Below are 12,942 nucleotides of genomic sequence, written 5' to 3' on the forward strand. Positions count from 1 at the left end.
TATAGGAAGAAAATAGATCGAAATAAAGACTGTGGTAAACTGAAGTGTGAATGCAGTTAAACTCAGCCTCAGGAAATAAAGCACAAGTACAAGGCCGTGACACCATGCGATGTGCCTCTGCAAAATTCAAAAAAGAAATTCACGAAAAAAAAATCCTTTGTTGTTATCGATACAGGGAAAAGTAGAATGGCACTCGGTAGAGCGCATACCTACGTCAGGCTGAACAGTCTATGTTTTGCATCCCACTGATAGGCTGGATCTGGTGTTGGCTTAGCGGTTAGGGTGCCGGCTTGGGATCCTAGGATCCTGGGTTTGAATCCCGGTCGATCGCTGAATTAACGCCAGGGGGGTTGACTCAGCCTGTCATCCTTCCGAGGTCGGCAAATTGAGTACCAGCTTGCTGGGATTAATGATCCCGGTGTGTACCCCGGTTTAGAATAGGTACACCGCATCCCTGCGTGTCGTAAGAGGCGACTGAGGGTTGGCGTCAGGAAGGGCATCCGGCCATAAAAACATTGCCTCAAACAGGGAACCATGATTGTCATGGGGCCCGCAAGGCTAACCCCCACTCCAGCGGGGAAAATGGCCTTAAAACTATCATTCATTTATTTTATTGATAGGCCGGATCTGGATTCGGACCTCAACCAAAAGCTAATCGGCTTGTTCTTGTCACCTAACCAACTCATCCACCAAGTTTAGTCATAACTCGTCTATAACTTTTTAAAATATCATATGTTATATGTCGCTTTTCACCCGATCTGTCAATGGTGATGAATCACTTAAAAAATTAAATAATTCTCGTATCCAAATCCATACTCAGATCTTCACCAAAATCGAATCGATCCGTCCATGTCAGACACTCAACCGGTCCACCAAATTTCGTCCAAATTTGTCCCCAACGTTTTGAGATATCGTGCTATGTATCGGTTTTAGCCCTATCTCTCAATGGTGAAGATTCACTTAGGAATTAAATAATTATCGTATCCGAATCCATATTCAGATCTTCACCAAAATTGAATCAATTCTTCCTCGTCACACACACAACCTGTCCAACAAGTGTTGTCCAAATCCGTCCACAACTTTTTGAGATATCCTGCGATGTATTGTTTTTGTACCTATCTCCCAATGGTGAAGAATCACTTAAAAAATTTCTAGTAGCCGGATCTGAATCCGGATCTTCACCAAAATCTAATAATTTCCTCCTTTTCACATACGCTACATCTCTGCTAAATCTCTGCATTTCGTCCGAATCGGTCCACAACTTTTTGAGATATCTTGTTCACAGACAGACTATGGACTATAGAGTTCACATGTGCTATGGACTCACACACATCGTTTCCTATGCTGAGCATGAATTTGAAAAACGATATTTCAGTTTAATTACACACCTCCATTTTGGAGTCAAGAGTTCACCATATTAAGAAAACGATCGCAGCGACGTCGCACGCTCCCATGCTGAACCATCAACTGCTCTCTCCACCCGATCACATTGAACACAGACTGTGCCAAACCGCCTGTATATTTGAACAGAATATTCCAACTTACAAGTTAAATAAATAAATAACTGAGTTCCCTTACATATAACTTTAACACAGGAGGAGGCCATTTCAGGCCCATCGAAGCCTGCGCTCGTGTTCCCAACCGAAGTTATGGATGTATTTGGATGAAATTTGGTGGACAGGTTGTATGTGTGACAAGTATGAACTTACTATATGTTGGTGAAGATCAGGATACGGATCTGGATCCGAGAATTTTAAAAGCGATTCTTCACCATCGACAGATGGGGCCGAAAACGATATATAGCACGATATCTCAGAAAATTGTGGACGGATCGGATGAAACTTGGTGGACATTATAGGTTTGTGACAAGGACGAATCGATTCGATTTTGGTGAACATCTGAATATATAGATCTGGATAAGAGAATTTTTAAGTGATTCCTAACATTGAGAGATAGGGCAAAAACGATGTGCCTTCAGAAAGTATTCACACCCCTTGACTTTTTCACATTTTGTGTGGAATGGATTAAAATGAGATTTCTTGTCACTGATTTACACATAACACCTCATAATGTCAAAAGTGGATTTTTTATTTTCGGAGTTTTTACAAATCAATTAAAAATGAAAAGCTGAAATGTGTTGAGTCAATAAGTATTCAGAGACTAAGTTGATGTTCATTTACACTGTTCGATGTGCCAGCATGGTTCGTTCCAATAATATGCCATCCTTGGGCTTCACTAAGTCTTATATCGGCCAGAGGAGCAAATTCTCCCACTGGAAGTACGCAATCACCTTCTCAGAACCTTGACCAGGTGTGCTTTTTGAAAGTCTCAGAAAGTGCTTTTTCAAGTACTTCCCTGCTACAACTTGATACCCCTACCATGCTGTGCGTGCTGGGTGTGCAACATTTGCTCGGCCTAGTGATGAATGGAAAATGCATTCTGTGCATGGAAGGTCCTTTCATTTATGTTTGAAGGAAAATTTGATTCAAATTTCCTTCGCAAACCGCACTACGTTGTAGTTTGAAATTCTTAGCTTGAACTTTTTTCCATGTGTATACGTACCGTCGTACACACGTGTGATCCGAGAATGAAATAATAATGATGGTGTGGATGTGCCCACAAAAGTTATGAAATGGGTATACATTGCATGGCCACCATGTTCCAGCACTGGACCACAGGCCTGAGGAAGTTCACGGATCACGAATGAAACCACATGAGGCCAAATGTTCCCTTTCCTGTTTGTTTCAAAATCTGTAGAGTTGTACGATATGATATATGTTGGTGGCTGCGTCTCGATGCTTCCTGGCATGTTCTTGGCATTAAGAGATCTCTAGTTGTGTAACGGACACTCTAGCAGCAAGTGCTGGTGTGACACCGGGGTTCATGGCCACTATTCCAGTTTAAGAAGTGCTATATTTGTGTGCGTGCTTGCATTTGACTCAAACAGGATTATCAGTTACTCCCTACTCTCATTTCTTTTGACATAGGACTGCAGTTCACCAAGTATGGATGCCGGCGGCGCACAGAAGGCAAGATGGTGCACAAGAGCCTCTGCAGTGGCCACCCCAGACCAAAGCCAATTCGCAGGCGCTGCAATCAGCAGGAATGCATTTTAGCCTCGTGAGTAGATCAATGGGGCACCATGATGTCATATGACCAAAAGTATCATGAATCTAGTATCAAATCTATTACAGAATCATTGGAATCTCCCGCGATGAAGCTAACTCCAAGGGCCTCTCACTCACTCACCACAGGCAGGTTGGTGGTCTTTCCGTCTTCTACCGACTGCTCTCTGGCCTTGCCCCCCCAGCTCTCTCTGGGCTCTGTCCCCCAAATATTCCGACAGGTCGCACAAGATCTGCCTGCAACCCTCTTATGGTTAAACTGCCAAAATCAAGACTCTCTGCTCACCTTCACTCCTTCATTCCTCTTTTCTCCCGCCTCTGGAACAAACTCCCTCACTCTCTTCAATCCCACTCCACCCTCCAGGTCTTTAAAACAGCTGTTCACCACCATCTCTTATCTTCCCCCATCCAAAACATTGATCTTTTCTATCCCCGCTAATTTCACCCCAATTCCACTTTTTTGAAATACCAACTTCAATACCCCGGAAGTCCTTGGTGTCCTTGTGTTTTATGCTTCTCCCCCCCCCCCCCCTTCCCCCAAGCCCTCTCCCTCCCACACATCTCCCTGCTCTTAAATGTTGTGTGCTCTCAAGTGTTTGTGTGCTTCCCCTTCTCTTGTCTTCCGCTCCCTCTTTTTATATATTTTGTTTGTCTGGTTGATTTGTTTGTGAAGTAAATGTCAGCTCTTTCACGAGCCTCGATTCAGTATACAACAAAAAAAAAAAAAAAATCATTTGATTTACATTACAAAAGCAACTCCTATCTTTTAAGTCTAACTTTTGTTTTCTGGGCAGATACATAAAAATTATATTAAAATCATAAAATACATAAATTGACAACCAATGTGGTCGAAGTCGGTTTAAAAACGGCTCGGCATATTTTAACACCAAATGAGTTGGCCCACACCATCGGGATTTTGCAAGGCAGGATGCCTCGGAATGCGGTAGCTTCCCAGGACGTTCATCGCAGTGTCACGTCGAGGGCACTAACAAGGAACAGTCAGGCCGGATAGTTCATAAAGAGACTTCATTTTATACCATGCGAGGGATACAAATGATCCTTAGGACCGTTATTTTGTCACCGTCGTCAGGAGGAACTGTTTTATACAGCACAATCTCTCCAGAATGATTTCCAAAGAGCAATCAACCATTCAATTTACACCCAGTTTGGAACATGCTTTAGGCCAGTGGTACAAGATCCAGAAGACCACTCACTGAGTCACTCACTCGCAGAATACCACTCTAACAGTGTGATCGCAGCAGCACACGTAATGGGTGACATCACAACTGGAGGACGAACCGGAATGTTACTAGTATCTTGTCAATATGTTTTGAGCACTCCTCATATCTCAGAGGTAGCACATCCCTTTTGACTTTTTTGATTTTGGCTTCAGACTTTGATTCATCTGGCTTCACACATTCCTAGCATTACTATACAACTAGTATAAAAGCCCTTCATAAATGATGGGTTAGAACAGTTTATTCGATGGTACAGCCTCGTGAGAGTGCCAAAGTCTGAAGCCTCAGCCTAGTATCAGGTGTGCTTAAACACTACATGACCAAAAGTATGTGGACACCCAAACATTACAAATCTCATTCCAAAATCATGGGCATTAATATGGAGTTGGTCCCCCCCTTTGCTGCTATAACAGCCTCCACTCTTCTAGGAAGACTTTCCACGATATGTTGGAACATTGCTGTGGGGATTTGCTTCCATTCAGCCACAAGAGCATTAGTGTGGTCAGGCACCGATGTTGGGCGATTAGGCCTGGCTCGCAGTCGGCGTTCCAATTCATCCCAAAGGTGTTTGATGGGGTTGAGGTCAGGGTGCTGTGCAGGCCAGTCAAGTTCTTCCACACCGATCTCGACAAACCATTTCTGTATGGACCTTGCTTTGTGCACAGGGGCATTGTCATGCTGAAACAGGAAAGGACCTTCCCTAAACTGTTGCCACAAAGTTGGAAGCACACAATCGTCTAGAATATCATTGTATGCTGTAGCATTAAGATTTCCCTTCACTTGAACTAAGGGGCCTAGCCCGAACCATGAAAAACAGCCCCAGACCATTATTCTTCCTCCACCAAACTTTACAGTTGGCACTTTGCATTCGGGCAGGTAGGGTTCTCTTGGCATCCACCAAACCCAGATTCATCCGTCCGACTGCCAGATGGTCAAGCGTGATTCATCACTCCAGAGAACACGTTTCCACTGCTCCAGAGTCCAATGGTGGCGAACTTTACACCACTCCAGCCGACAATTAGCATTGCGCATGGTGATCTTAGGCTTGTGTGCGGCTGCACGGCAATGGAAACCCATTTCATGAAGCTCCAGATGAACAGTTGTTATGCTGACGTTGCTTCCAGAGGCAGTTTGGAACTCGATAGTGAGTGTTGCAACTGAGGACAGATGATTTTTCCATGCTTCAGCACTCGGCGTCCCGTTCTGTGAGCTTGTGTGGCCTACCACTTCGCAGCTGAGCTGTTGTTGCTCCTAGACGTTTCCACTTCACAATAACAGCACTTACAGTTGACCAGGGCAGCTCTAGCAGAGCAGAAATTTGACAAACTGACTTGTTGGAAAAGTGACATCCCATGACGGTGCCACGTTGAAAGTCACTGAGCATTTCAGTACGGCCCATTCTCCTGCCAATGTTTGTCTGTGGAGAATGCATGGCTGTGGGCTTGATTATATATACCTGTCAGCAATGGGTGTGGCTAAAACAGCCAAATCCACTAATTAGAAGGGGTGTCATACTTTTGGTCATGTAGTGTATCTTTATTTATTAGACATCCTACAGACGTAAAAGTACACTCACTTCACTCTGTGTGTATTGTACATCCTGTGCAGCAAATTTCACCTCCCTACACCTTGTATTTATTGTTATTTTAAAAAAACACTTCTGTACACCACCCTTGAGGCTCAATTTGCAAGCCGCCGTCTACAATTCCAATAGAAGAGACATAATTACTCTTATGGAAAATGTTTTTCAAGTTTATTTTATCCTAAAAAAATAGACCGTAGTGAACAGACATTCGTATTAAAAGATTGGCCTTTAAAACTTACCCTTACGAAGGGGGACAGACATCTGTGAAAACACACAAACTGACTGTGTTTTATATGGTAGATGTTATCTTGGTACTTCGCAGGAGGGTTCTACGTCAATTCCTCCAGTCTCTCGGAGGGCACATTAAGTTGGCTGTCCTGTTTGCTAGCATTCACTAGTGGAGGTGAAGGTGCCAGAAAACACTGTTCTAAGTATGAACTGACAGTGCGGCAGTTAAGAAAAAAACCTGGGACAACCACATTTCCAAGCTGGCCTTCAAAGCCAGTCGTCGATTGGGCATCCTCCGTCATGCGAAGTCCTTCCTTGGCACTCCTGAGCTCCTCACCACATACAAGGCTTTCATCCGCAGCTCAATGGAATACTTTCTCCCCTCTGGGCTGGTGCTCCTGCCTCACACCTAGCTCGTCTTCACGCTGTTGAAACCAAAGCATTCAGAATCATTGGAATCTCCCGCGATGACCCTATCTCCGAGGGCCTTTCACTTAATCACCGCAGGCAGGTTGGTGGTCTTTCCGTCTTCTACCGACTCTTCTCCGGCCTTGCTCCCCCAGCTCTCTCTGGGCTCTGTCCCCCAAATATTCCTACAGGTCGCACAAGATCTGCCTGCAACCCTCTTATGGTTAAACTGCCAAAATCAAGACTCTCTGCTCACCTTCACTCCTCTTTTCTCCCACCTCTGGAACAAACTCCCTCACTCTCTTCAATCCCACTCCTCCCTCCACGTCTTTAAAACGGCTGTTGACCACCATCTCTTATCTTCCCCAATCCAAAACCTTGATCTTTTCTACCCCCGCTAATTTCACCCCAAATCTACTTTTTGAGGTGCCGACTTCTTTCCTGGAAGTCCTTCAGGCCCTCTCCCTCCCACACATCTCCCGATGTCCCTGCTCTCAAATGTTGTGTTTGTGTGCTTCCTCCCCTTCTCTCCCCATCTTGTCGACCGCTCCCCTTTTTATATACTTTGTTTACTTGTTTGTTTGATTTGTTAAATGTTAGCTCTTTTACGAGTCTCGACTCTGTATACAAAAAAAAAAAAAGACAAAAAAAAAAGACAATAAACTAGGGAATGATTGAACAGGAAAAGAAAAGAGGAGGGGAGGAAACAGCTCAACTTGCATGATTAAGGGAGTCGGCATAGGCAGGATCATTGGGGGTAAAAAAGATCACAGGAAAGGCGATGTCAGATGATTGCTCATTTCTTAGATTCCTTATTTGGTTGAGGGCTGTTTATAGGCAGCATCATCTGATTGGTTAACCAACTGTTCAGGGTAATACATCTTTAGCACTCCGTGCAGTGCAGGCTTAATGAAACAAACAATTGGATGTGGTTTCTTCGATACATCCCAGAGGAGAGAAACAGAAGTAATGGATGACTCCTGATGTAGGTAACCACATTGTATACACGTCCGGATGTTACGTAGTTCGTGAACACACATTGGTATGGAGTATAGACAGCTGAAAAAGCATGGAAAGGTTGAAAATATGGGTTTACAAATACCATCTAAAGAGGAATTAAGAGATGAATGAATGATAAATGTCTCCAAAGAATGATAAAACACCACTAACAACTTATGTTGGCAGGGCTAAGGCTGGCACGTCACCAATTCCAGATGGCCAAATCACATCAAAGAGAAAAGAAATGCCCAAAATATCAAAGCTGACCTTGATCAACATAGCCGGGTCAGCATAGCAAACATAAGATTGACTTTACTTATTCAAGGGCTGAGAGGATGGCCTGGGGTACGCACACTCGCCTCTAACGTAAAAAATCCCATGGTCGGTGTCCTTTGTGAAGAGTAGGCGAGCTATCGCCAGCACCATGGCCAAATTCCAAATTCCAAATTCCTGCCCTAACCAGCAGAGGGCATTGCACAGCAGCACAGCCACGCCCCCTGCCAATGATGTTACCCCACAGCCTTGTGCTGCATACGAACGAAGAAGAAGAGTAGGTGAACCATTGAGACGACTTTTTAACATAAATTAGACAATTAACTCTTTTACGACTGTTCAAGGATACTTGAGCAATATTGGTTGTGTTCAACTATGCACTATGTTCAACAATTCAATATTTCAACAATGTTCACTTCCGCTTCCGGTCTTGCCGGCGAGGTTTCGTTTATTCGCAGCTGTCCACGCTATCCATCGAAATCGAAGTTAAGTAATTGTTCCCATTTGTATTTTTGTTAAAACTGTATTTATTTTATGGTGTTTGTACCGATAGTGTGTCCCTAGGAAGATTCTCGGTGTAAATCTTTCATACCTGTATAGAAAATCATGTTAATTCGTGTCGTGTCTTTTGGGGCCTTGTAGGCTACAGTGTCCGACCTTGAAGCTTTGTTTTTCTCTCAGCGGTCCGTCGTTTGTGCTCCAATAACTTTCGTTCTCTGTTTTTTCCAGTCTTTTCACCCCATAGCCTACTTCCTTGTTTAAAATCGCAACTCAAAAAAAAAAAGCAAAACCAAAAAAAACATTTCCTTCTCTGTTCTTATTCATTTATTCGTTATTATTCGTTCGTTCGATCTTCGACCACGTGTTTCTCCCCCATTTCCCCAGAGAGTTTTCACTGCTCAATTAAAAAATGTTTAAACTTTCCTCTGAAGTACTGTATTCTGTAGTATATTATAACACCTTTTTCTTCTTCTTCTTTAAAAGGTTGCTTTCGACTTGCTCACCAAATCTATTCATCCCCAAAAAAAATTCCATCTCTTACAGTGCCTCTTTTCTACATTCCCCAAACTCACCTGCACTCCACCCCCCATCCAGCGTCCTTAAACGTATTTTTGACTCGAAGGTCACAAGAAACTCATTTTGCAATAATTGTTCGTTTTCCATTAATCATACACTTTCCAAAATCCAATCTCACCCCTCCCCTCCAAATCTTCCCCATGGCCCCTCCCCTCCAAAACTTCCCCATCACCCCTCCCCTCCAAAACTTCCCCATCACCCCTCCCCTCCAAATCCTCCCCATCACCCATCCCTTTCAAATCTCCCCTTCCCTCCTAAACTTCCCCCCACACCCCTCCCCTCCAAGACTCCCCCCTCCCCTCCAAATCTCTCCCATCCCTTTCAAATCCCTCCCCTCGTCACTTCCCTCCTAAACTCCCCCCTAACCCCTCCCCTCATAAACTCCCCCCCCCTCACCCCTCCCCTTCAAATCTCCCCACCCTCATTTCTTCTCCATTTCCCTCCTCTCACCCCTCCTCCTCAAAGCATCCTCCCCGCTTCTTCCCCCTTCCAACTCTCACCTCCATCTCCCCCAACCTCCTGCTTCGGTCTTCCCCCTCCTCAAATAACACCTCATTGTGCCTCACCCAATCACCATCAAACCTTTTCTCCGCCCCATCCTTCCATTTCTCAGAGCTATTCTGTAATATCTGACACACCTTCAACAGCTCTCCCTACCTCTTCCACATCTTCCACATCTTACCTTCCACATCTTCCACAACTCGGTAATCCTCCCCCCTGTTCTGTATCCGATGCTCCCCCTTCCTCTTCATTAACGGTATGGACCTCAAACATCCGGGGCCTTCGTTCAAACTTAACTGATCTCTCCATACAGGTTGCTTCTGACAAACCAGACGTGATCTGCTTAACAGAAACTTTCCTCCTTCATGATGTCTCTGATTCCTTAGTATCTCTCCCGGGTTACTCCCTCCTCCGGTATGATAGACCTGAGCCTCGTCCTGGAGGTGGGGTTGCTATCTTTATCAAAAACTCTCTTCCTCACTCGCCCTCCACTGCCCTCTCTCCACCTCACCCCCAGGAATACCTCTGGCTATGGCTTCCCCTTCGCTCCCACCTCTTGTTCATATGTGTGCTGTACCGTCCACCAAACAGTGATGACTACATCTACCTCTCACTGTCTGATAATATGGACCAACTTCTATCTACTCATCCCAACTCTCTCTTCCTCATATGTGGTGATTTCAATTGTCACCATGCCAGTTGGCTGGGTGTGGATACCTCTCTCACCAGCCATGGCTCCTCAGCAAAGGACTTCTGTGACTCACTGGGACTGACACAATCTGTCAATTTCCCAACCCGGATCTCGGTCAACGGAGCATCTTCTCTTCTGGACTTGGTTATGACTAACTTCCCTGAAAATGTCTGCTGCTCTTCTTCTGTTCCAATCGGCTCATGTGATCATGTGCTTGTTAAAGTGGACATCTCTCTGACCATTCTCAGAGAGCCTCCTCAGCGTCGACGAGTCTGGCATTTCACTCAGGCCAATTGGCACGGTCTTCAAGCAGCCATCAATCATCTGGACTGGTCTCCCATCTCCACCACCTCTGACATCAACTCATCCTGGGAATTCTTCCAAAGTAAATTGCTCTCTCTCATGCACAGATTTATCCCATCTCATCTTCAGCTGTCATACCCTTCCTCCCGTCCATGGTACACGGAATCTTGTGGTGAGGCTGTTGCCCAGAAACAACTTGCCTTCGTCTCCTGGAAAGCAAATCCAACGGAAGGAAATCTCATTTCCTTTCACAAAGCCCGAAACAAGTGTGTGTCCACCCTCAGGAGAGCCAGGAAACAATATCTCTCCGTTCTCAAGACCGAACTCTCTCATCTGTCCCCCTCTTCCAAATCCTGGTGGCGTCTGGTCAAATTTGTTTCCGGTGTTTGTTCGCCCTCCATCCCCTCCCTTACCTCAAACGGCTACCCAACTGACTCCGCACGTAAAAAAGCTGAATGTCTCAACTCTGTGTTTGCCTTTAAATCTTGTGTCTCAAACCCATCCCTCTCTGTACTCACCGTACCCAGTCGTACTCAGCTGCTCCTGGACTCTGTCCTTTCCTCCTGACAAGGTGGAAAAGTTTCTGTTAACCCTCGACTATGATTCTGCAACTGGACCTGACGGCATCAGCCCACAGGTCCTAAAATCCTGTTCTTCCGCTCTTTCACTCCCTCTCTCTGTTCTCTTCACCCGCTCTTTTGCTCAAGGTCAACTGCCATCTTCTTGGAAATTAGCCAACATCACCGCTTTACACAAAAAAGGTGCAAAAACACATCCTAGCAACTACAGACCAATCAGCCTTCTCCCAATTATCAGCAAAGTCATGGAATCCATCATTGCTTCGGATATGAAATCTTTCCTCTTCTCCAATGGCTTGATCTCTGATCATCAATTTGGTTTCAGACCAGGTCACTCTACTCTGGACATGCTGCTTCTGCTGTCTCAACAATGGATGGAGGTCCTCAATGCCAAACAGGAAATTAGAGCTGTCTCCCTCAACATATCACGTGCCTTCAATACGGTCTGGCACCCCGCTCTGCTCACCAAACTCTCCTCCTTTGGTATCCATGGAAATCTCCACGCATGGATGGCGGACTTCCTCTCGAGTCGTAGTCAACGTGTGGCCCTGAATGGGGTTCTCTCATCTCCTCTTCCTGTTCAGGCTGGAGTTCCCCAAGGCAGTGTTCTGGGCCCTGTTCTTTTTCTGGTCTTCACCAATGATCTCTCCGACTCTCTTGATAATCCTCTCTATCTCTTTGCTGATGAGTCCACTCTCTGCCGCTCCATTCCTCATCCCTCAGATCGGCAGTCTGCAGCCTCCTCACCCTCTGCAGACCTGGACAAAATCACAGACTGGGCAAACAAGTGGAACATGTCTTTCAATCCTGACAAATCTCACAGTCTTACGATGTCTCTCCGAAAAGACCGACTGGACAACCCTCCCATCCACTTTCTGAATAATCCTCTCCAAGAAGTTCTGTCACTCAAGCTTTTGGATCTCACTATCTGCCATGATCTTTCCTGGGAAAACAACATTTCAAATCTGGCCTCCAAAGCCAGTCGCCGACTGGGCATCCTCCGTCGTGCGAAGTCCTTCCTTGGCACACCTGAGCTCCTCACCACATACAAGGCTTTCATCCGCAGCTCAATGGAATACTGCTCTCCCCTCTGGGCTGGTGCTCCTGCCTCACACCTAGCTCGCCTTCATGCTGTTGAAACCAAAGCGTTCAGAATCATTGGAATCTCCCGTGATGAAGCTACCTCCGAGGGCCTTTCACTTACTCACTGCAGGCAGGTTGGTGGTCTTTCTGTTTTCTACCGACTCCTCTCCGGCTTTGCTCCTCCAGCTCTCTCTGGGCTCTGTCCCCCAAATATTCCTGAAGGTCGCACAAGATCTGCCTGCAACCCTCTTCTGGTTAAACTGCCAAAACCAAGACGCTCCACTCACCTTCGCTCTTTCATTCCTCTTTTCTCCTGCCTCTGGAACAAACTCCCCCACTCCCTTCAATCCCACTCCTCCCTCCAGGTCTTCAAAACAGCTGTTCACCACCATCTCTTATCTTCCCCCATCCAAAACCTTGATCTTTTCTACCCCCGCTAATTTCACCCCAAATCCTCTTTTTTGAAATACCAACTTCTTTCCTGGAAGTCCTTGGTGTCCTTGTGTTTATACTTCTCCCAACCCCCCCCCCCCCACCCCTTCCCACGCCGCCTCCCCCCAAGCCCTCTCCCTCCCACACATTCCCGATGTCCCTCATAAATGTTGTGTTCATGTGCTTCCCCTTCTCTCCCCATCTTGTCTACCGCTCCCCTTCTTCTATACTTTGGTTGTTTGTCTGTTTGATTTGTATGTGTGATAAATGTTAGCTCTTCAACGAGCCTTGATTATGTATACAAAAAAAAAAAAATGCGCTTATAGAACTGGTCATCTCAGGGCTTAAATCACACCAGAACAAATGATGGTAAATTGCACCTTGTTATTTTATAACCTGTTGGAAGCATAGTATTGTAGTA

At 45.5% G+C, this 12,942-nt stretch overlaps 1 protein-coding gene across 4 annotated transcripts in view; it reads left to right on the forward strand.

The window, feature by feature from the left end:
• LOC137425440 (A disintegrin and metalloproteinase with thrombospondin motifs 3) overlaps positions 1-12,942 on the forward strand; it is a 192,678-nt gene that overhangs the window by 162,931 nt on the left and 16,805 nt on the right. For all 4 annotated transcript variants that reach the window (XM_068113881.2, XM_068113882.2, XM_068113883.2 and 1 more), the window contains one exon: positions 2,988-3,120. In XM_068113881.2, coding sequence (XP_067969982.2) covers positions 2,988-3,120 — 133 coding nt within the window. The remainder of the gene's footprint in view (positions 1-2,987; positions 3,121-12,942) is intronic.

Source organism: Myxine glutinosa, chromosome 4 (assembly GCF_964187855.1).
Source record: "Myxine glutinosa chromosome 4, kmMyxGlut1.1, whole genome shotgun sequence".
NCBI classification, from domain to species: domain Eukaryota; kingdom Metazoa; phylum Chordata; class Myxini; order Myxiniformes; family Myxinidae; genus Myxine; species Myxine glutinosa.